The 24388-nt window shown below is 39.8% G+C and overlaps 2 protein-coding genes across 3 annotated transcripts in view; one reads left to right on the forward strand and one right to left on the reverse strand.

Moving 5' to 3' along the window:
- LOC141433015 (DNA damage-binding protein 1-like) overlaps positions 1-24388 on the forward strand; it is a 29308-nt gene that overhangs the window by 944 nt on the left and 3976 nt on the right. Inside the window, 13 exon segments of the mRNA XM_074094853.1 lie at positions 44-206; positions 517-625; positions 1145-1202; positions 1205-1328; positions 9034-9185; positions 10526-10697; positions 10938-11081; positions 12483-12606; positions 20566-20773; positions 21331-21464; positions 22710-22835; positions 22921-23070; positions 23955-24085. Of these exon segments, the coding sequence (XP_073950954.1) occupies positions 44-206; positions 517-625; positions 1145-1202; positions 1205-1328; positions 9034-9185; positions 10526-10697; positions 10938-11081; positions 12483-12606; positions 20566-20773; positions 21331-21464; positions 22710-22835; positions 22921-23070; positions 23955-24085 (1795 nt within the window).
- On the reverse strand, positions 2498-8987 carry LOC141432895 (uncharacterized). 2 transcript variants are annotated; one of them, XR_012451879.1, is made up of 3 exons: positions 8146-8987; positions 7210-7524; positions 2498-6569 (listed from the first exon to the last, which is right to left on the reverse strand). XR_012451879.1 is itself a non-coding variant. In XM_074094720.1 (3 exons), the coding sequence occupies exons 1-3, from the start codon at positions 8186-8188 to the stop codon at positions 6553-6555; spliced, it is 378 nt and encodes a 125-aa protein (XP_073950821.1). In that variant the 5' UTR covers positions 8189-8987; the 3' UTR covers positions 2498-6552. The 2 variants fall into 2 exon arrangements, 1 of the variants encoding a protein (XP_073950821.1); XM_074094720.1 differs by having other exon boundaries at positions 7210-7527.

A 24388-nucleotide genomic window follows, 5' to 3' on the forward strand; every position in this document is an offset into this window, starting at 1 on the left:
CGAATCTGTGCCATTACCAAAATTGATGTGAGTGTTCGTCCAGGCGCGTTCAAGATGGGCTCCCTCCGGATCATCCGCAACGGCATCGGCATCCAGGAGCAGGCGTCCATCGACCTGCCCGGCATCAAGGGCATGTGGGCGCTGACCCTGGCGCCCGGCGGGACCCACCATGACACGCTGGTGCTCGCCTTCGTGGGTCAGACGAGGTCAGTGCCTCAGTCATAGAAATACACTCATACAATATAATGACTCTATTGAACACCAACACATAGTAGTAAGCAGTATTAGAGAACCCTGGTCTTATCGCTTCAGAACGATCTCTTACAATAGACACAAGCAAGAAATACTGTTTTGATGTGTGTTGTGCCGCCTTTGTGTTGTTTTTTTTGTACATAATAATTTTGTTGTCTTGTGTTGTGAATAAATGTATTTTTCTTTTTCTTTCTTTCTTTCTTTCTTTGTTATAATAATTGGAATTGGCTTAAAAAAATATAATGAATCCCTTTTATCTTTCAGAGTGTTGACTTTGAACGGTGAGGAAGTGGAGGAGACAGAAATCAAAGGTTTCGTTTCAGACAGACAGACTTTCTTCACTGGTAATGTGTGTCACGATCAACTTATACAGGTTAGTTGCTATTTTCTCAATGAATTAAGTATATATTCAAAAACTGTTTTACAGTTTGGCGTACTGTAAATATATTGTTGTTTATGTGCTAATATTAATAAATAAAATAAAAAAACCATAAGAAACCACTGGCTGGTTAGATCAATTAACTGAATCATTATTCCTACAAAAGTATAAAAATACTCACTAGTTTTGCTGGAAAATATTTTCACAGTCAAAGTCAAAATCTTAAGACCCGATAAAATATTATGGTCAATGAACTTTTGTCACGGTATCGTCTCGTGTTTTACTTATTAAAAAGTATGATTTTATGGGTACAAATCCACTAAAGTTAGGAACTGTGACTGTTTTAAGACAATTCCTTCAGTGTTCTCCTAAGCGTGCTAATAGTATAAATTGCAAACATTTTTGTAACAAAGTGTATTACAAATGTCGAGTTACGGGACAGAATAACAACACAAAAAAGTTGATTGACCCTTAAAAATAAAGAATAGTAGATCCAGCGTTTATTGTTTTAAGGTGACCGACGAGGGCATATCGCTGATAGGCCGTACCGAAGAGGGCTGGGGCTGTCTTGCACGTGGGCCGTGGGCGGCGCGCGCGGCGTGTCCGTGGTGGCGTGCAGCAACACGCGCTGCGTGTGCGCCGCCGGACCGCGGCTCTATCTCGTGGCGCTGGGACAGGCCAGTCTTACTACGCTCGCGTGAGTACCATAGGGCCTACTCGAAGTTTGTATCGTCCGTCCCTCCCAGTCTCGTATTAAATAGTATAAGTGTCAGAGGGACGGAACGATACGAACTTCGATTTTTGAATTTCGTAGTAGTCCCACAGGCAATAACTACTTCCCTGGAGTGTACACTGAGTCGGCCAGTGGCCAGTGATGACCAGAGCCCGGAATTCTAGTGGCACTGTTGACCTGTCATAATGACTTTCATAATCGTCATCATATTATCAACCGTCTCATTTCTGTAAAAGTGGCCGGATATTCTGATACAGTTTTTTAGTTATCTGGTAGAAATACAGGAACTTCAAGAAATAATCGAATAAAAAAAAAAAATCTAGCCAGTTCGTAAAAAATGTGACCAGAAAAATGAGGCCCCATGGGACGTCTACTGTTGGACATAGGCCTCCCATAGACTTCCAGTTGCGCATATTTCAGCCAGCGCACAGATGACTTATGGCATCATGGACTGCGAGTGTTTGGCATTAATAAACAATTTTAAAACAATTTATTGAATCAGAGTTTACTTTGCGGAGGTCCATATCAATGAACTAAAATAATTTCCTTGCTCACCCGCGACCTACGATAGCTAAGCTTATGGCAAATATGCGTGTTCATGCAGTTCCTCCACCTCCACACTGTAAGAACACACACAAATCAAACAAACCATCTATCACCACCACCAAATACACTGACGCGTTTCGAACTCAACCAGAGCTCATCTTCAGAGTGACACACCGACACCATGCTACCATTGTGGTTGGTTGTGGTTCGTTAGTCTAACAACTGGTAGCATGGTGTACGGTTTGTTCACTCTGAAGATGAGCTCTGGTTGAGTTCGAAACGCGTCAGTGTAGTGTGGTGGTGTTGATAGATGGGTTTTGTGTGATTTGTGTGTGTTCTTACAGTGTGGAGGGGAGGAACTGCATGAACACGCATATTTTTGCAATAACTTAGCTATCGTAAGGTCGCGGGTGAGCAAGGAAATTATTTTAGTTCATTTAAAACAATTGTTAGAATAATTGTCTGAAGGAACAAAACTGTATTTCATCAGTAAATCAGTGTTGGGAGCGTGGACTGTAAATTGTGGTTTTGTTTCTTCCCAAGAAAAAGTCTTTGCACTGTATTAGAAGATTTATTATGCTAAACACCAACACTTTACACAGTTAGACAAGAGCAAAATATAGAACTGAATTGTCTTATTAGACGTAGAAAAACATGTTATGGCCGATGGGCGACCGGAAGTATCAGAGAAAAAAGTTCTGCCAACATTAACGCTAACAAACTCTTGTGTTGCCAGCAACATGCTGCGGCCCAGGAAAGAATAGAACTTACTTATAATTTTGAAACATTATATTGTAACTTATATAACGTTATTTTATGATCTAAGTTAAATCACAGAGTAGTTAACCAAATAGAAACTTAAATTCTTATGTTATAATCATAGCTACTTATGATTTAAATAACAGAGCAGTTAACTAAATAGCAAAAAATAACAATTAAGATTAGGAGAACACCCTATGTAAGTATACATTAAGAAAACAATACCTCCATTGTGCACCTTATGTCTATTACATAAGCACACCTAATTTGAGCAAATAATATGCCGTTACAAATTAAAATTGTGATAATTATTTAAATAAACTTAATCTTACAATAACCTTCTTGTAAAATAACAGAAATTAACAGAATTTATTATTCAACTGGTAGTACACTTATACCTTGCAATGACCTAGTATACAATTTACCATCAGCTGTTTTTAGCTGAAAGGCCCTGACCTTATTATCCTTGCCGGGAAATACCTGCACAACCCGTGCCATGGGCCACACCAACGGTGGAGCATTAGGCTCCTTCATAAGCACCAGTTTACCTACAGTAACGTTAGGTACAGAATCACACCATTTAGACCTATTTTGCAGTGTATTTAAGTAGTACTTATACCAAGCCTTCCAAAATCGCTGCTGTAACTGAGTACATTGTTGCCAGTAATTTAACCTATTGACTCTACTGTCTGAAACATCTCTGTCCGGATACATAGTTAAGGATGTACCTATTAAAAAGTGCCCAGGAGTGAGGTAGCAGTAGTCATTTATGTCTTCAGACAAAGGCAAAATTGGGCGCGAATTTAGTACGGCCTCTATTTGACAGAGTGCTGTACTAAGCTGCTCATAAGTAAGTATGGCATTTAAAACAATTCTTTTTAAATGGTATTTCATACTTTTCACAGCCGCCTCTGCAAGACCCGCAAATACAGGAGAGTAACTTGGTGTGAAATGGAATTTAATACCTTGTTTGGCAGCATATACTTGCACAAGCGTCTGGTGAATAGCAGAGTTATTAAGCTCGTATAGCTCAACTAGCTGATTCCTTGCCCCTCGAAAACATCCGCCATTATCGCAAAATACGTCGCTGGGCAATCCACGTCTACTAACAAACCGTTTAAATGATGCAAGAAACGCATCCGTTGTGATATCTGAAGTCAGCTCCAAATGAACTGCCTTCGTAACAAAACAAACATAAACACATACGTATCCTTTGCTTTCTAATGCTTTTCGCACTCGGGAATTCTTGACGCGGACTGGCCCAGCGAAGTCTATGGCTACCTTTTGAAAAGGCCTAGCTGACGTCACGCGGTGCTGAGGCAAGGATCCCATCAGCTGTTTGGCTGCACTAGCTTTGAGCCTAAAACAAACCAAACATTTATGAGTCACTTTCTTGACTTGTCGAATACCGTTTGTCAACCAGTATTTTTGATTTAAATTAGATAAGAGCGACTTTGGTCCAGCATGTAACAGCCTAATGTGTTCATTTTCTATAATTAGAGTAGTTACTCGTGAATTTTTTGGTAATATTATAGGATGTTTCTGTGACAGCGGTATATCTGAGTTATCGAGTCGCCCGCCTACTCTTAGTAATCCGTCCTTATCTAAAAATGGATGAAGTGGTTTCATGGACCCTCGTATGACATTGCCCTTTTGCAGTGATTCTATCTCAGCACTGAAATGAATAGATTGTTCATTTTTTATGATCAAATGCAATGCATTTTGCAACTCATCAGGACTTAGTATCTCATCTTTTACCTTATTTATATTTTTTAAATTGTGACAAAATCTAAGAATATAGGCTAACACACGTGTCATCTTTTCTATATTAGAATACCTATTTAATATTTGAAAGAAGTCATTGCCTGCAATTGCTGTAAGTACCACCTGCGACTGCTTATATTGCTCAGCCTTCATTTCAGGTAAGTTAGTAGGTAAGTCTAACCCTTCTCTATCAAACATATAATCACCTTGCAAAAACTTCGGCCCGTTCCACCAGAGGGCGCTATTTGGAAGCTCCTGTGGACTAATACCTCTGCTGATTAGGTCTGCAGGGTTGTCTGCAGAGGGTACATACAGCCAGGTCCACCTGTTTGTTTTTTGTTGAATTACACCAACTCTGTTAGAAACATAAGCCTGTAGCCTAGTAGTTTCCGAACTTATCCATGCTAAAGCTATTTTGGAGTCAGTGAATAAGTACACATTATCAATGTGTACACCTTTGGATAATGTGTCATATACTCTTTCCATTAAAATTGATAAAAGCAAGGCAGCATTCAGTTCTAACCTCGGTATTGTTAATGGCTTCGCACGTGGGTTTACTCGCGACTTAGAACAGAGTAGGTGTAATTCAGCCATACCTGCCTCATCAACCACGCGTAAGTATATGCAGCACCCATATCCTGTAGTACTGGATGCATCAGCAAATCCGATCAGCTGTACTGCTTTCACACTGTTGGTAGGAATGTGTCGCCTTATACTAATAGGGTGCATAATGGCCAAACTGTTAGCAAATTCCAACCACTCATCAGCAAGCTCATTCGGTATGCGCTCATCCCACCCAACATTGCTGGACCAGACTTTTTGTATGATGCTTTTAGCTCTTATAACGATTGGACTGACAAATCCCATGGGATCATAAAATTTTGATATATAGCTAAGAATAGCCCGTTTTGTTAGTACATTCTGATCAAACGCCTCTGGGCTGTTAATGGTGAAGCAGTCTTGTTTTACATTAAGTGTTATACCTAAAGCTTTCATACTAAAATTATCTTTTTGAAAGTCTCGCTCACTGAATTGTTGTTCAGCTTCAGGTATATCAGATAAGATAGCTGGAGTATTAGATGCCCACTTATGTAATTTAAAGCTTCCATAGTCTAACAATTCACACAGTTGTCGTTTAGCTTCAAGCAAGTTGTGCATATCAGAACATGAATATAAAATATCATCCACATATGTACAATTCTGAATGATATAGGATGCAAGTGGCAATTCATTCCCATACCTTTGTGCAAGTTCCAATAAGCAGCGTGTGGCCAAGTAGCTTGAAGACTTCATACCGTATGTGACAGTATCAAGACGAATACATTTTATAGTTTGACTGGGATTGTCACGCCATAAAATGTTTTGGAGTGATGTTTGCTGTGGGTTTACTAATACATTGCGAAACATTTTCTTTATATCAGAACTCAAAGAAAACTCTCCTATTCTGAATAATAGCACAATATCAAATAATTCCTTTTGAACTGGAGGCCCATTTAATAAAATATCATTTAATGAAACTTTTTTACTAGTTCTCATTGACGCATCATATACCACCCTAGTAGGCGTGCTTTTACTATGCTCGTTTATAACGGGATGATGCGGTAAAAAATATAGCGGGTCCTCATTGAAATTATATGAATTTATGTCTACATAGTGACCATGTCCAAGCTCAACATATTCATGAATGAAGTTCTGATAATCAGTAAGTAAGTTTACGTTCTTTTGCAATCGTTTTTCGAGGCTGAGAAACCTGTGCAAAGCTAAGTCAAATGAACTACCCAAAGTTTCATTAATTTTATTTGTCTCGACCTTGATTGGCAAATCGACTTGAAATTTATTATTTTCTAATTTTACAGAATTAGCAAAAATTGTTTCGGCTAACTCTTGCTCTGAGTCCTTTTCTATCAGCAGTTCGGGGACTCGCTCAACATCCCATAGTCGTTTGATACTGTCACTAACATCTGATTCACATTTAGCACAAAAAAGTGATACAACCTGATTTTTTATGATGTCTGAAACTAACGCGCCTGCGACGACGTGGCCAAACTTGGTGTTAAGGATGCACGGAGTTGAAGGCTGAGGCTGCTTTTCTCGGTCATTGCACAGGTTGTGTGCTTCTTCAAGCGGTAGGAGGACCTGGAAAAAGACGTCAGCCCCAATCAGCATATTTATTTCTGAAGGTTGGTTAAATGTTGTATCAGCTAATGTGACACCAGCGGGAATATTTATTCCATCCATGCTGATTGGCATTTGTGGTAATTGACATGTAATTTTTCCACCACATGACAGTTTACTAAGACTTTATATTGGGATGTCAAAGAATGCACTTGTAGGGGAATGCAATAGCTAATCTTGCTCTTGTTCTGCGTCACACCAATGAGGTTAATATCAGATCGCTCAGGGGTAAGCCCTAAGACCTCAATAGCTTTTGTGGTGATCAGTGACACTTGTGAGCCCGAATCTAAAATACACTTGACATGCACCTCCCTACCACTTTGAGTATATAATTTTACTCTCGCTGTTGGAATTAAAACATTGCTTGCGGAGGCCCCCGACAGGAGCACAACTGGGTTGCTTTCGCTTTCTTCATCTTGGTGCAGAAGGGTGTGATGAGGTTTTTTGCATATTCCACACCGAAAGTGGAATCTACATTTACCCACATGAGGATTTAAACATGTAGTACACAAGTTAAATTTCTTCGCAAAGGAAACTCTTTCCTTTGAAGGTAACAATTTGAATTTTGGGCAAGAATATAATTTGTGATCAAAACACTTACAGTGTACACATTCCATGGAGGTCTTGGCTGCAGCTGCTAACGCTACCTTACTCTTGACAGACTGCACTGAAGAAGGCTGGCCTCTCCCCGGCCCTGCATTGTCAGGATGGGTATCCGTGTTTTCCAATGCAAGAGCACGCTTGTCCATGTACGCCAAAAATTCTTCAATCGTCGGCTCCTGCTTTTGATCGCGCTCTAATTGGAATGAACGCGAGCTGTACGCGTCGATCTTACGCGTTAAAATTCCCAGCAGCACAGGATCCCACGCCTCCACTGCCGCATGCAAATTTTTAAGTGCAGCTAATGTTTGCCGCACTACTGAAACGAAATTCCGTATGTCGTTAGCGTTGGGATACTTAGGCAATTTATTTAAATCTAAAAGAGTGTTTACGTACTCAGAAACGATTTTATATTTGTTAAAAAATCTTTCATCTAACAACTGCCTTGCCTGAGGATAGCTCTCACTGACAAGTGGGAGATTTTTTACCAAATCATACGGCTCGTCTTTGAGAAAAGATCGAAGGTAATACAACCTTTGTACATTATCAAGCGACTTGTCGTTGTGAATTACCGAAGTAAATATTTGTATGAAGGCTACATAATCCGAATATTTGCCGGAAAAGGTCGGTATGTTTATGCTAGGTAATTTAGCTCTAGGTTTACTACTGCAACCTGACTCCAAGGCACTCTGTTCAGCTACAGAACTACTAGTTTTAATACGTTCGTTGAATATTGCTAAACAATCAAAATATTTATTTTCAACCTCCGCATAATCTTCTTTGTCCTCCGAATCCAATGATATGATTTGTTTATTATACACCTCATACTCCTTAAATGCGTCGCATAGTCTTTCCCGTTTCGCAATTAGGGTCTCGGGATGGCAATTTTCCATATTAGATTCGGAGGACACGAAAGAAAATAACCTAGTTATTGTACCTTTTATATAACCTCGTTTGGCGATCATTTCTTTGGCCTCCATCGTATTGTATGTACTGTACTTATTCCAGTAATTATATCACAATAAGCGCTAATACAATAAAATTTTAGAAATAAACTGCAAACTAAACACGCGGGGCGACACAAAATGGCGAATTCCTCTGTTGTTCACTCACGCGTCTTCGCTCGTTCGGTTCGAGTAGGGACGGGACGCCGTCAGTGCTGCCAACCTTCGCAACTGCCCGCGCGCTTGATTGATGAACCTATCGAAAAAGCTTCTTTTTCTGTCTTCAAACTGGAACGTATGCTTAAAATATCTTGGTTTTAATGGTTTTCTTTCTTGATAATGATGCTGAATTTTATTTTCGCAGCAACTTATATGATGAGATGAAAGTAGGACAAGAATTAATTAAATCGTTGTTTTCGTTGCTCATTCACGTTTTTCGGCTCAAACCTGAGATGCATTTATCGCAGTATTCGCAGTAGGTATCGGCGGTACTGTATGGATTGCACTTCTTGCTTGCAGATTCTGAGACAATCGCTGTGTTGGGCTGGGTCTTGTACTCGCAAAATCTTCTGTCTGTCTTGACGGTGAGAATGGACCAATGTTGGGAGCTTGGACTGTAAATTGTGGTTTTGTTTCTTCCCAAGAAAAAGTCTTTGCACTGTATTAGAAGATTTATTATGCTAAACACCAACACTTTACACAGTTAGACAGGAGCAAAATATAGAACTGAATTGTCTTATTAGACGTAGAAAAACATGTTATGGCCGATGGGCGACCGGAAGTATCAGAGAAAAAAGTTCTGCCAACATTAACGCTAACAAACTCTTGTGTTGCCAGCAACAAATACATTGTCATTGTATTTAGTAATGTATTTGTTACAGCGAGGTCTGTATGGACGAAGAGGTGGCGTGCTTGGACCTGGGCCCCGGCGGGGACGAGGCGCTCCTGGGCGTGGGACTATGGACCGACATCTCTGTGAGGGTGCTCCGGCTACCAGACCTGAGGCCGTTGCACACTGAGAAACTTTCCGGAGGTATTTGTTGATACAGGTTTTTGTAGAGTTTGACGTGCATTTACTAGAGCATTCCCTAGAATGATGGTGTAAATAGGTCAATCAACTTTTTAGTGTATCTGGTTGTATGGTAACGTCTCCTGGGTCACTTCTTAAACGTATGATTTTATTAGGTACAAATTCACTAAAAGTTAGGATTTGTGACAGTTTGAAGGCAATTCCTTCATCACGTATCACTGATGTCTCCTGGGTTACAGGGACTGAATAACAACACTAAAAAGTTGATTGACCCAAATATTCGTAGCAATGTTTGGCTCTATCCTTGGGTTCGCTGTTCAGTTTAACAAATTTAAAAACGGCGAATGCTTGATGTTCTGAGACAACGATTCTACTTGTAATATCGTTCATTGTAACGGAAATTTCAATAATGGTGTTTTTTTTCGCGATGTAAAGGGCCCCCTACACGGTACGAATGTACGTCCGTCGCTTCAGACCGATCGAAACGACGAATCGATAGTGTATATCAAGATTTGACTTCATCGAAGACGATGTCGGAGATCGCAACAAAATACCATGCAATCATGAATATCGTAACGATGAATCGCCAGTGTATGGCTCTTTACGAACCATCGTTACGATTTTCATCAGATCGATCGATCGTACAGTCAAATCGTACCGTATATGGGGCCCTTAATGGTCAATTATTATACGAGTGTGGCCTATATCACGAGAAAATAATTAAGATATGGATCGTACTAGTCAAACTGAACGACATTAGTTCAGCAACTTTTAAAAATAATTGAGTTTTTAGATTTTCCCTTTTTCATACAAATGAAATAATGTTATCAATGTACGCCATCCTCGAACCCCATTGACGACGTCTGTCACTTTAGAAACAACACTTTGCTTTACATTGCTTCTTCGTATAAAATTCAAAGTGCAAAGAAATAAGGGCCTACGCTAGCTTACGCGGATTACCCGCAACGGACATCCGCCTCAAAGAAATTGTATAGACACCGCTAACTGGCGCGGGCGCGTGCGACGGACGTTAATCCGCGCGGCGGGCGGCGGGTGTCCGCTCCGTGCGCACGCGGCGGGTACACGCTCGCGGACTTGTTTCTTGAATTCAGTATACTGGTAGCGCTAAGTTAAGCGTGCAGCCGCCGCGGGCGCCCGTCGCGGACTCGCTGGCCCGCGGCGGTTGTCCGGAGCGGCACCCGCGAGCGTGCGCACGCGGCGGGCGTCCGCGTAAGCTAGCGTAGGCCCTTAGAAACAATAAAAAAAATAAAGTATAGGCCACACTCGGTATTATTTATACATGACATAAGTAAAACTTCTTCATCGCCCTAATTTGTCCCCAGAGATAATCCCCCGTTCCCTTCTCATCTGTACCCTGGAAGGGGTGTGTTATTTACTGTGCGCCCTGGGGGATGGATCCATGTTCTACTTCACAGTGGACCCCGAGACTGGGGTCCTTACCAACCGGAAGAAGGTTACGCTTGGCACCCAGCCCACTGTGCTCAGAAGTTTCAGGTGAGTTACATTCGAAAAACACTAAACGTTTTGTTTTGTCACATTTCTTGACGCGGAGTGTTATTTTGGTATAAGATCGTGTCGTGTTGGGAATTTTATTGGTTCTCACGTCCGATATGTCGTTCTGACTGGTGTCGCTATTAAACAGTTTTGACTGTACGAGTGTTACTGTGTTAAAAAATTAAATGTAGTGGTGAAACCGAAACGTTTGATCGCTTCTCAGAGATATGTTTTCCACAGGTCGTTGTCGACTACGAACATATTCGCGTGCTCGGACCGGCCGACCGTGATCTTCTCGTCCAATCACAAGCTGGTGTTCTCCAACGTGAACCTGAAAGAAGTCACGCACATGTGCTCTTTGAACGCGGCCGCTTACCCCGACAGGTTAGTCGAAGAAGCTTTAAGTTATTTCATTTAGGTTATATGTATTTAGGAATGTCGAAGTATGTACCGCCGGTTCGGAAAAATCTCTGTTGAAAAGAATTCGTGTGCGAACTCAGCAAGATATTCTTACAAAGTTTTATTTAGCTTCACCTCATATTTGTTTCTTAGCTTCAAATCTTGCAAGGAAATTATGATCCCCTTCTGGTGGTCTAATACGGTATTTGACAACTCCTGAATTTGCTATATCTTAATATTATTACGAAAATATAGATGTACAGACAGTGTTTAGCGAAGAGAAAACTTAAATCGGTTGAAAATTGGATTTATAGTGATTTTTTGAATTTCATGTCTTTCTCAAACGCATTTCTCTATGCAGCAAGTATGGCGCTACTAGCGTGTGACGTCACATGCCAGTATGTCTGTCTCTGTCTAATCTTGAATTTCAAACCTTTATAACTTTGTTATTTATAAAGGTAGCTTAAAAATTGTTTCTCTATTTGATAACATGCATTGTGTAGTTTTCATTTATAAAACATACAAAATAGTCAAATACCGTATTGACAATAATAGTTAAGAGGTCAATCCAGTACTACGTAGATGAGCAAAGTTGTATTTTTATTTCAATATTCCCAGTTCGAAAATATAATATTAAAGTTTTCTAATTGTTTTATACTTGTTTAAACCCTTGTAAGGGTCAATCAACTTTATGTAGCTTGTTGCCATGGTAACGTCTCCTGGGTCACTTATTAAAAGTATGATTTATGGGGTACAAATCGACTAAAAGTTATGAGTTGTGGCAGTATAAAGGCAATTCCTTCATGCCTCATCTCTTAAGCATGCTATTAGTACAGGTCATTTACAAGAGCTGGCACAAATTGATTGAATGAGTGAATGGAAGTATCTTTGTGTTTTCTATATGAATACACTTCACACAAATATGAAAGTGTCATGCATCTGTCATTTTCCTTCAAAACTGTCTAAGTGACATAACTTTCGTTCAATCCATTCGTGCCAGCTCTCGTGAATTGATCTGTATACATGTGGGAATGAAGGTGGTTACTGTTTGAATGATTTGATGTAAACGAGCGACCGAATGACTGAAGACTTATTGTGGAGTGAATGGGACAAGCGGGAGAGTGGGAGTTACGATCGGGTGAGCCTATGCGCTAGTGGTGTTTTCTGTTCTTTGCTTTTAAATACGTATTCAGTAGTTTAATTTTTAATGAACTTTTTCTTACTTTAATTCGAAAAGTTTGTTTTCCTTCACACGATCCTACATACATTGCAAAAAATTCTAAGAACCACTGAATCACTGATGTCTCCTGAGTTACGGGGCAGAATAGCAACACTAAAAAGGTGATTGACCCTATGTCGCGTGTGATATAAAGTGTGTGTGACCAGTCTGGCGCTAGCGACGGACAGCACGGTCACCATCGGCACCATAGACGAGATACAGAAGCTGCACATCAGGACCGTGCCGCTCGGGGAGACGCCGCGACGGATCGCCTACCAGGAGGCTTCGCAGGTACAGACAATATATGTACAATACAATAACTCTTTATTGCACACCAATAAATAAGCAGTACAGAAAACATAGGTGTATAGAGATTTTCCAAGATAAACAATAGGCGGGCTTATCGCTGCGATCTCTTCCAGGCTACCTTTACAACAAAGCCAGCCACTCCAACCAACCAACCTATACTATGAATTGCAAAGTTAGAACTTCGTATCTTGCCGTCCCGCTGACGCTTAATTATTTGATGCGAGAGTAAGAAGGACGGTACGATGTGAACTTCGATTTAAGAATTTCGTAGTAGCCCCGAAGCTACCTCTCTTAACGGTTATACGATATGACATGAATATGGTACGAAGTTATGCGATGTGAGTTATGGGGATATGACAAATATTTTAATATATTGTAGGTACGCTAAAAAAATTTAATCTATTTAATAAGTTTTTTTCTGTCTATATTCGTTTTGCGTAAGTTGCTCCGATTAAATTAAAAAAATTGTTATTTTTTATTCCTTTGCGATTAAACAATGCGTTTCACTTCAGTTACGTGAGGCCACATTGTGTACTTTCAGACACGAGAAGCGACAGTGATATTGTGTTTTAAACTTTCGTGATTTTCACTCATAGTAAAATACCACCGGGACTTATCACGCTAAACTCATACGTAATATTTGTCTCGACGTTTCGACCACATTACAGTCGCCGTGGTCACGAGTAGACTGAACTGTAGCACAAAACAAATAGGTACAGAAGTCAATCTCATGTACTTCACTTTTCGTACCTACGCTCGGCGGTCGCTCTAGGGTAGGGCATGGATACCGGTATTCGGTATTACCGAAAAACCGGGATACCGGTCATTTTTTCCCCTCTTTTAATACCGGTATTAAATATCTACAAAACCGGGTTTTTCGGTATTTTGAATTGTGCTTAAAATAGTAATAGTCGACTTTAATTTCAAACAAGAAAGCACTTTTAATAACTTGTCTTCAGACTTATGGCTTTTGAAGTTACTTACCTCTTAATCTACTTTCAAATTTCAAATTTACCGCGCACAAGTTTGCTTTGCTTATTTGTAGTGTAAGCTTTCTCGAAGTTGGTCCTACCTAACTGGACCGTTTGTCCCAGGTATTCATAGTCGTCAACAACTTAGAGCGCAGAACCCCCGACTATTGCGGGAGTTGGGACAACATGGACATTAGTTAGACATGACTTTCGTCTTGCCCATGTTCATTTTTAGGCCAACTCGGTCGGAAACTGCTGAGGTCTGCGAGCATAGCACTGCGGTCCTCCATGGTCTCAGCCATGACTACAATATCGTCGGCGAATCGAAGGCGAGTGAAGTAACCGCCATTAATGTTGATGCCTCGTCCTTTCCAGTCCGGAACCTTGAAAGCTTCCTTCAATGCAACGGTGAACAGTTTCGGAGCGATCACATCTCCTTGACTGACTCCCCGCTGCATAGGAATAGGCTTCGTGCTCTGGTCATGTAATCGGACGGACATAGTGGCGTTTTTGTACAGACACTAGACACTTCAACACTCCGATATACCGGTAGTCAACTGCACCGCTGGAGAGCCTGCATCACAGCCCAAGTCTCGATCGAATCGAAGGCTTTCTCGTAGTCCACAAATGCAAGGCAAAGGGGGAAGTTATACCCTTCGGTCTTCTGTATAACCTGCCGCAACGTACATGTGGTCTACGGTACTATAGGTTTTCGGAAGCCGGCTTGTTCGGGGAGGCTGGAAATCGTCAAACCTGCTTGCGAGACGATTTGTGATGACCCTGAAAAACAGCTTGTAAACATGGCTCAGAAGTGAGTTGGGTCTATAATTCTTCGGCAAGGTGTTATCACCTTTTTTGAAGATGAGCACCACCACTGTCTTCTGTTCCATGCTTTCGGTGTTCCCCCTTGGTGGAGGACGGAACTAAACGGCGTCTTAAGGTCCTTAAGGACTGGTTTACCACCCGCCTTCAAGAGTTCGGCTGTAATTTCATCGTCACCCGGGGCTTTGTCATTCTTAAGCTATTTGAGGGCCATACTAATCTCGTACAGGCTGACGTCTGGGATGTCTTCGTGATAGCGTCGGGTTAATCTAGCCCTCGGGTCTTTAGCTAGATTTTCGACGGGTGTTTGGGTTGTCGTGTCGCTAATTCGCTATCCATAAAACCTCTCGTTTTCCCCCCCAACAGCTCAGGTTTGGATGAAATGATTCTGCCGTCGTCGGTCTTCAACTTCATTAACCGGCTTTGACTTACAGACAGATCCCTGGTAAACACCTTAGAGCCTCTGATACGCTCAATAGCCTCTTCAATGCTATTTATTAGTATTAAATCGGCGTACATCGCGCTTCAGAGATTTTGAGATCTGCCTATTGAACTGCTGATAGCGACAATTAAGCGTCACCAGAAGACTGTAGCAGCATCTCACGCCTCACCTCCATGAGCCTAAGGCCAGAGCGCGAGAGCTTATTGGTTCTAGTACGGCGGGTTTTGAAGGAGTTAGATCCGATCGTATGGACAGCTTCCACAAACCCGTCGTTGTAATCGTCCACGTCGCTACCTAGGCATTCGAAATGGCTTTGAAGTTTGAGCTGAAAGCTCTCGGGGTTTTGGAGCTGAGCTGGTTCCGGGCGGAGCGAAGATTTCATCAGTAGAGACCTTTCAAGCTTGAACTGGATATTTAATGAGCCTCGTACAAGCGAAAGAAATTATGCGAAAATTTGGTTGGGAACTAATAATCGGTGAAACAATTTTCACCGAAGAATTAGAGAATCCAATTCCATATTATATAAGTATTAGTTAACAATTAACAACTTAAGTTTTTTTATTTTTAATACTTGCTCATTAAAAGGGAAATAAAAGGGGCACAGATCTTCCGAAGAGTAATTTAATTTAGAACTTCTAACTCCACTTTCTCACAAACAGAAGATCAAATCAATATAAGTGACATACATATTTCTTCTTAATGTCATAAGCTACGTAGAGAGTATTCATTACCTCAAAGAGGTTCCAACACCCCCTCTTAATGAGTACTCTCTTGGAAATCAAATACTCCATCTATCATGGTTATAATCAAATCACAACTTAACAACAGTTAAACCTAACTTACAGTAAAACTTTTCAAATAGCACTTTAGCTAGAGGCTTCGTGAAAATGTCAGCTAGCTGTTCACTTGTTTCAACATATTTTAGTTTAACCAAGCCTTTAGCTACTTGATCGCGCACATAGTTGTGTCTTATATCAATATGCTTAAGGCGCTTTGAATCAAGACTCTCTGCGATCTTTATAGCACCTTGGTTATCTTCGTATAAAACAACGACAGGAACACTACTGTACAACGACAGATCTTGCAATAACTTAGATAACCAAGCAGCTTCAGTACAAGCATGGCTCAGAGCCATATATTCAGCTTCTGTTGACGAAAGTGCAACACATTGCTGTTTCTTGGACAGCCATGAAACCGTACAATTAAAAAGTTTAAATACGAAACCAGTAGTGGACTTTCGATCTTGTAAATCTCCCGCCCAATCTGAATCGACATAGCCCTCAATTATATTAGTACTGGTGGCACTTTTGTCAAAAACTAAACCTAGATCCAACGTGGATTTTATATATCTGAGAACTCTTTTTACTGCTACCCACAACTCTTCAGACGCACATGACTGATATCGACTCAAAATCGAAATAGAATTAGCTAAGTCTGGCCTCGTAGCTAACATGCAATACATTATGGCGCCTATAGCCTTTCGGCACTTTAACTCAATAGATGTATTTTGCGACGCCGGCTCTAACTTTAGATTGTCATGTTTTGCGTTTGGGTCCATCGGTGTGGATATTGGTTTACAATCGGACATACCGAAGTTTTCTAGAATACCTTTTAAGTAGTCAGTTTGATTGAGAATCGTACACGAGTCCTTTTGTATTAAGTTTATACCAAGATAACATTTAGCTAGACCTAAGTCTTTAACTTTAAAGCTTTCTTTTAAGAACCTTTTTACGTTATTTAATTCATTATTATCTGTTGACATTATTAAAAAATCGTCTACGTATACCAGGAAATAGGTTTTAATCGAATCACTAAATTTTATATACAGACAATAGTCATTTTGGCTAGCAATAAAACCATATCCATTTAATGTTTTGTTTAAAGTATCGTACCAGTATTTAGGAGACTTCTTTAATCCATATAAGGCTCGATTTAATTTGCAAACTTCATTTAGCCCTACATTAAAGTTTGGGGGTACAGTTACATACACAACTTCATCTATTAATCCATTTAGAAACGCTGTGCATACGTCCATTTGATGAAGTTGAATACCTAGTTTGACACTGACAGCTACGAAAATCCTAAACGTAGCTAGTTGTGCCACTGGTGAGTACACTTCAGATGAAGACACAAAGTCTTTCTGTTTAAAACCACGCGCAACTAAACGTGCTTTATACATTTTGCTTCCATTTTCATCCTTTTTAACTTTAAACACCCATTTTGTGTCTACTGGCGAGCATTCTGCTGGTCTCGACACAACCGTCCATGTCTGGTTTTCTCCAAGAGACGCTTTCTCTTTTTCCATAGCTTCGATCCACTTGTCTGCGTCAGCACAATTTATAGCTTCTTCATACGTCTTGGGTTCTTGCACATCCGCAAAATTAAGTACACTAAACAATTCGCAGCTATCGTATCTTTCTGGTCGGCGAATCAGACTACGATCCCTCAACACGCGCTGTGGTTGTACATCACCACCAGGGTTCGGTTGCGTCATATTGCTATCGCTATTACCTACAGTTTGGTCTACGTCTGTCGGTTGGTCTCGTTGATCGCTTACCTCATCATCTTCAGAGTCTTCATCAGCCCCAGCACGCGAAGTGCTCGGTTTATTGTTCACCACCTCTGTTGATTTGTTATTCAACCACACTATATCTCGCGAAACCTCTACAGCGTCCTTTTCCGGTACGTAAACTCGATATCCTTTCACGTTGTCTTCATATCCGACAAATAAGCCGATTTGGTTTTTATCGTCCCACTTCTTCCGCTTTTCCTTTGGAACATGAAAAGATACACGGTTACCAAAAACTTGAAAAACATTAAAGTCAACCGATTTATTTGTCCAAAGTTCATATGGCGTCTTTTTATCTACGGGACTTGTACCTGTTCTATTTAGAACAAAAACAGCCGTGTTCACGGCTTCCGCCCAGAATCGTTTTGACATTGACTTGGCTTTTATCATCGTCCTAGCTGCCTCGACCAAAGTCCTCATTTCACGTTCAGCCCTACTATTTTGTTGAGGACTATAACTTACCGTTCTTTGATGAATAATACCGTTTTTATTTAAAATTTCCCTTACCTCATTGTTCACGAACTCTAAGCCGTTGTCCGTTCTGAGTATTTTTACTTTTCTTCCGGTCTGATTTTCCACAAGAGCGATATAATTCTCAATGCACTTTTTGACCTCATATTTGTTTTTGATAAAATAAACAATCCTATAGCTGCTAAAATCATCTTTCAATAACAAAAAATATTTCGAACCGCCTATGGATGTAACTTCCATTGGTCCGCAAAGATCCGCATGGACTAACGCACACGGAACCGTTTCCCGCTTTTCGCTACGCAAAAATGGATCCCTATGCTGTTTTCCAGCACAACAATCCTCACAAACTGATTTCTCAACGTTTTTAAAGTTTATTTTGTGCTCCGTCAAGACATTTTTGACATGTGCCAAATTTTGATGTGCGAGTCGTTGATGCCAGTCATGCAGATCTAAAACGGTATTGCAGTAATAAGGTTTCTTACATGAGCGAAAAATCATTTTAAAAAGGTTACCGCTTCTTTTAGCCAAAGCACAAACATTGTTATCAAGATTTAAAATTTTACAAAACTTACTATCAATTACAGAGATATATCCTTATCTACAGCCTTGCTTACAGAAAACAAATTTACCTTAAGATCCGGTACAAACAATACATTAGACATCACAGTCTCTATCCAGACCTCACCGTTGTAAGCTTCTAATTTAACACTGCCTATTCCTTGTACCGGTAGCATCGAACCGTCTCCAATCTTGACGTTATTATGGCTTCCCATTGAAATTTCTGTAAACATGTCTGCGCTTCTGCACATGTGTTCAGACGCTCCAGAATCCATGTACCACTCAACTTCATTTTCATCTGTGTCTCCGATGAAAGCGTTAGCTCCACCATGACTGTTCACGGCACCATTTACATTTTGTCTTCCACGACCATCATTTCGACCTTTTCCTTGCCTTCCAAATTTATTGATTTTATATCTGCATTCATTTGCGTAGTGACCCTGTTTACCGCAGAAGTGGCATTTAATATCAGATTTACAAAATCTTGTTTCATGGCCAAACTTCTTACATTTTTGACACTGTTTGGAAATTGAGGCTAGTGCTTGGGTTGGTTGGTCTATTTTCATCCTGTTTTCTTCTATTATAAGCCTGGACATAAGCTCGTTTAAATTTTGATTTTCTTTGGATACTGACTCCCATGCCGTAACAAAATGTTTGTAAGCCGCAGGTAAAGACATTATAATTTTAGTCATCATCATTGTGTCTGATATATCTTCAGAATTTTCTTTTAATTTGTTTCGTATCTCCTCTAGTTTTGATATGAACATGCAAATACCTTCGTCTTCATAAGTCGTCGCAAAAAATTGTTGCTGTAGTAAATGCGTGTTGATATTAGTTTTAGGTTCGAAAACGTCCTTCAACTTTGTATACATTTGATATGCCGTCTTGCAGCATAGTATAAGACACATCGCACCATCCTCTAAATGAGTAATTATTATTTCCTGTGCCTTTGCATCCTTTTCTCTGAATTTATCATCAGGATTTTCATTTTCCTGTTCGACATTTTTGAAAAGTAATTTTGCTTTTAACTTTATGTCTATTTGAAATTTCCAACTTACGTAATTGCTGCCGTTACTTTTAAGTCTTATTGTATTTCCTGAATCCATTATCCAGTTATTTGAATAACAAATCTTTAGTTTCTTGCCTCTTCGTAATTTTTTTTGACACCGACCCGCTTTTTTTGTTTTTTTGTTTTTTTTTATATCATAAGCGGTTATTTTCTTCAGAATAAAATCGACAAATGATTTTATTTTATACGTTTCGTGTTCTGCTTGCCCTTATAGCCCATAACCTGTGAAATAAAAGGGGCACAGATCTTCCGAAGAGTAATTTAATTTAGAACTTCTAACTCCACTTTCTCACAAACAGAAGATCAAATCAATATAAGTGACATACATATTTCTTCTTAATGTCATAAGCTACGTAGAGAGTATTCATTACCTCAAAGAGGTTCCAACATATATTGGTTATATTTGAACAAAACAACAGACTTATACAGAAAGAAAGAAAAATAAAGGGAAAATATGGAAAATACCGAAAAATTACCGAAATACCGGGATACCGGTTTTCAAAATTTGAATACCGGAATAATACCGGTATTGCCATCAAGCCCAATACCGCATAGCCCTACTCTAGGGTTGTCAAATATGCTTATGCACAAAATAAACTATTGTGCTAGTGGCACTCGTTTAGATTTATTGTTGAGAATGAAACGGGAACAATGAAATATAAATTAATAATGGCTAAAATATTTTAATGTTAATGTCATTGTTATATTAAAAAAATATCACAGCAAATATCTTGCGACGCTTTCGACATTGGTGAAATGCACGATTATTATATTTAAAGTGTAATAAATTCGCATTCTCCATTGTTGCACAAAAAAAGTTCACAAACGCGTGTCTCAAGCGGATATCGTGTCCGTGAGCCTGTCTGTGTGTGCGTTGCTCGAGCGCACTTTGTATGTTTTCTGTATGTCTGTATGTATGTTTTCTGTATGATGATTTCTGTACCTATCTGTTTTGTGACTGTAGGTTGTAGACTGTCTGTTCGTATGTTTAGCGTGATAAGTCCTTGATATTTTACTATGAGAATGTATTTGTTGTCAGACGTTCGGCGTGATAACGATGCGCGTGGATAAGCTGGAGTGGGGTGCGGGGAGCGGGGCGGCGGGCGCGGGCGCGGCGCCGCGGCCCTCCGCGTCCACGGCAGCCGCCGCCACCTCGGGCGCGCCGCCGCCGCCCGCCAAGCACGCGCCTGCGCTCGCCGACCAGGAGTTGCATAACCTGCTCATCATAGATCAGCACACGTTCGAAGGTATGTATGTCAGTGGATCAACTATTTCTTGTTGTTATTCTGGCCCGTCAGCGAGGGGCAAAAGTTGTACAGTTTAATAGAAGAAATTTGTGTCACATTATATTAGTGTCTATCATGGTTGCCATGGTAACGTCTCCTGGGTCACTTATTAAAAGTATGATTTTATGGTGTACAAATCCACTAAAAGTTATGGAGTTGTGACAGTTTTAAAGCAAATCCTTCATGGCTCATCATGCCATAGGTACGCATGCTAGTAGTATACATTGCAAATATTTTTCTAAGCAAGTGTATCACTGATGTCTCCTGGGTCACAAAACTAAAAAGTTGATTGACCCACTAACATGCTTATTAGATGACTAATTATGAAAGGGGCTTAAAACTACCACAAAAATGTATGTTTGGCAAATTTTAATCCTATAAACTTACGGTTTAAAGAGTGACTCAGGAGACTGTGCAAAAATAAATAAAACCTGATTCTAAAATAATAAGCTACGTCCGATATATTATAAACTCTCGCAACGCTCGGTCGACTTGCTGACCGCTCGCTAATATTCCAGTATTACACGCGCACCAGCTGATGGCGAACGAGTTCGCGATGTCGCTGGTGTCCTGCCGGTTAGGGGACGACCCCAACCATTACTACGCCGTCGGCACCAGCATACTTAACCCGGAGGAGTCCGAGCCCAAACAGGTAACGGCTCAGGATCACTTCCTCCACAGTCCCAAATTCTTAAATTGTCCTCATTCGCATCAGGTAACACCTGAATGAACTTAAAATAATTACTTTGCTCACTCGCCTATGATGGCTACGTCTATGCAACAAATGTGTATTCACGCAGCTCCTCCACCTCCACTCAAAGCGTTCGAGGATATATATCAATGGATATATATCATGAATATATCCGATATATATCAAATGATTTTTCTTTATAATTAAAAATTTATTAAAAACAGTTATACAATAAAAATAAAAATAAAATGTCAAAAATCTCAAAAAAAAGAGAATAAATTATATAATAAACTAAAACAAAAACTACTCCATGATGAATGATTTTTTATAATATATATCAATACAAAAAATGGTTAAAAAATTTGATATTATTAAGTAATTTTTGGCTAGTTTTTGGCCTTTGTTACTATATTTCTACTTCCCAAATGTAGATGGCGTTGGAGTAGTTAAAAGATACTCCCTGATAGTAAGGTCTAATCCAATGGCAACGTGTAAATATTTACCTCGACGTTTCGGCAACGTTACAGTTGCCGTGGTCACGAGTAGGCTCATCTCCCGTGAGTCGAGTAGATCTCATCGTGGTCTACTCGTGACCACGGCAACTGTAACGTTGCGTAAACGTCGAGGTAAATATTACTTGTGCAATAATAGCGTGATAAGTGTAAGTCCCGTTTGTGGTATTTTGTTCTATAATAGTACTGTCAATGGAACTAGTGGGAACACACCGCCATTTCCTTTCCTCCACTTCGTTACATTGTTTTGTTTGGCAACGAACGTTTGCTTTGATAGCAAACTTAACTCGTAGAGAGTTCGATATGTTAACGTGATGATACGTTAATTCCCCCTAATTTGGTTTGTAGATACTGATCTGGAATAAAACATAGGCTACTTTTTATTCCGATATTACCACAGGATAGCGATAAAATCTCGAAACAACAACCGCTGGGCTTAGTCATGAAATTGGACGTGATTGTTTCTAATGTAACGGCAATGAAAACCACGATTCAATTCAGTTACTGGATCTAAATGATTTACGTGTGCGAAGCCGCGGGTAAACCCTAGTTAATGATAATATTATTACAAGTTTGTATGACTAGGCTCAATTATGAACTACGGCGAGTGATGGTATGTCTCAATCTCTTATTATCTGTTAATTTAATGTGTTATATAATACAATACAAAATTAAAACTTTATATTTTTTCCAGGGCAGAATATTGCTCTTCCATTGGTCAGAGGGCAAACTAGTTCAAGTAGCGGAAAAAGAAATAAAAGGTGGCTGTTACACCCTAGTAGAATTCAATAGCAAACTGCTGGCTAGCATAAATAGTACGGTAAGTTAAATGTTCACTATTTGCTGTTATTGTCTTTACATTAGTAAGGATTTCAGTTGTTCATTGATGATTTTTCTTCTTCCAGGTACGTCTCTTCGAATGGACGTCAGAAAAAGAATTGAGGCTTGAATGCAGTCATTTTAATAACATAGTAGCCTTGTATCTTAAAGTGAAGGGAGACTTCATATTAGTCGGAGATCTCATGCGGTCTATGTCACTTCTACAGTATAAACAGGTGAGATTGTAAAACTTATTAGTAAACAACGGATATACATTTGGGATCTTGTGAAGGAAACAAGTGAAACAAACCTTTTCAGATGTAAATTTCAAAGAGTATTAAGATTAAATATGGAATTAAAAGTTGACAGCTATAGAAAAATAAGCAGCTAGGCTCACCCGATCGTACCCCGCACTCTCTAACTCACTCGCTCATACAGGTCAATTCACGAGAGCTGGCACGAATGGATTGAATGAGTGAATGAAAATATCTGTGTATTATATATTTGAATACACTTCAAACAAATATGAAAATGTCATGCATCCATCATTTTCCTACAAATATGTCTAAGTAACATTACTTTCGTTCAATCCTGTATCTGACATACCTACTATTCACTCCACAGAAGTATCCGGTCATTCGATCCGCTCTCTTACATAAATCATTCGTCCACAAATCCACCTTCATCCCATATGCCAGTGCTAACGCCGTAACAACATGATTCTCATCATATTGCCTACATTTTGTGCTGACGTGTATGGCAAAGCATGTGTACAAAACCGCGAGATGTAACATCCAAGACATATATGTTACTCACGCTTCACTCACTCTCTAAGTCAAAATATTTTCATTTAATTTAGGCTTTAACAAGAATTTTTGAATGTCAAAAAAAATATGCCACTGGTTCGGCAAAACCTCTGTTGACAAGAACCCAGCAAGAAACTCAGCGAGGTGTATTTTTTTAAAACAGATTTACAATCTTATTTAATGACGTACATCATGAGTATTGTGATTTAGGCAATTTAACAATCACTGAATGAATTTAAAAAAATATATTACCACCACACCGTCGGGTATAGGTTATTTTTAGATGAAGTATCAACCCGTGACGTTGTCCCCAGATGGAGGGTAGTTTTGAGGAGATCGCGCGCGACCACAGCCCCAACTGGATGACGGCCGTCGAGATACTCGACGACGACACATTCCTCGGCGCCGAGAACAGCTTCAACCTGTTCGTCTGCCAGAAAGACAGGTTCGTTATTTCTACCTCGCACTTGGGTCAGACGTGGGGAGTTATATTTGAGCCACCGTAGAAACTTGGGCCATACATTTATGATTTTGAAATACAAAAATAAAATACCTATAAGCCGATTCGAGTAATGTTTTTTTTGTTTCATTCTCACTGTACAGACGCTACAAGAGATCGATACGGCTAAAGTTACAATAATATGTATACTTACACGACCTTAATGACTGCTTAATAAAGTCGTGTATTGTACATAATTAAATTGTCTAGCAGCTCTAGAAATAAAGAAAAAAAAAACTTCAAACTTCG

The sequence above is a fragment of the Choristoneura fumiferana genome, chromosome 11 (genome assembly GCF_025370935.1).
Source record: "Choristoneura fumiferana chromosome 11, NRCan_CFum_1, whole genome shotgun sequence".
Lineage (NCBI taxonomy): Eukaryota > Metazoa > Arthropoda > Insecta > Lepidoptera > Tortricidae > Choristoneura > Choristoneura fumiferana.

Bases quoted from the DNA above. Each gene is read 5' to 3' on its own strand.
- LOC141432895 (XM_074094720.1), bottom strand. From the start codon at position 8,188: ATGGAGGCCAAAGAAATGATCGCCAAACGAGGTTATATAAAAG. The intron at 7,528-8,145 runs GTACAATAACTA...ATTTCGTTTCAG, and splicing joins CAAACGAGGTTATATAAAAG to TAGTGCGGCAAACATTAGCT.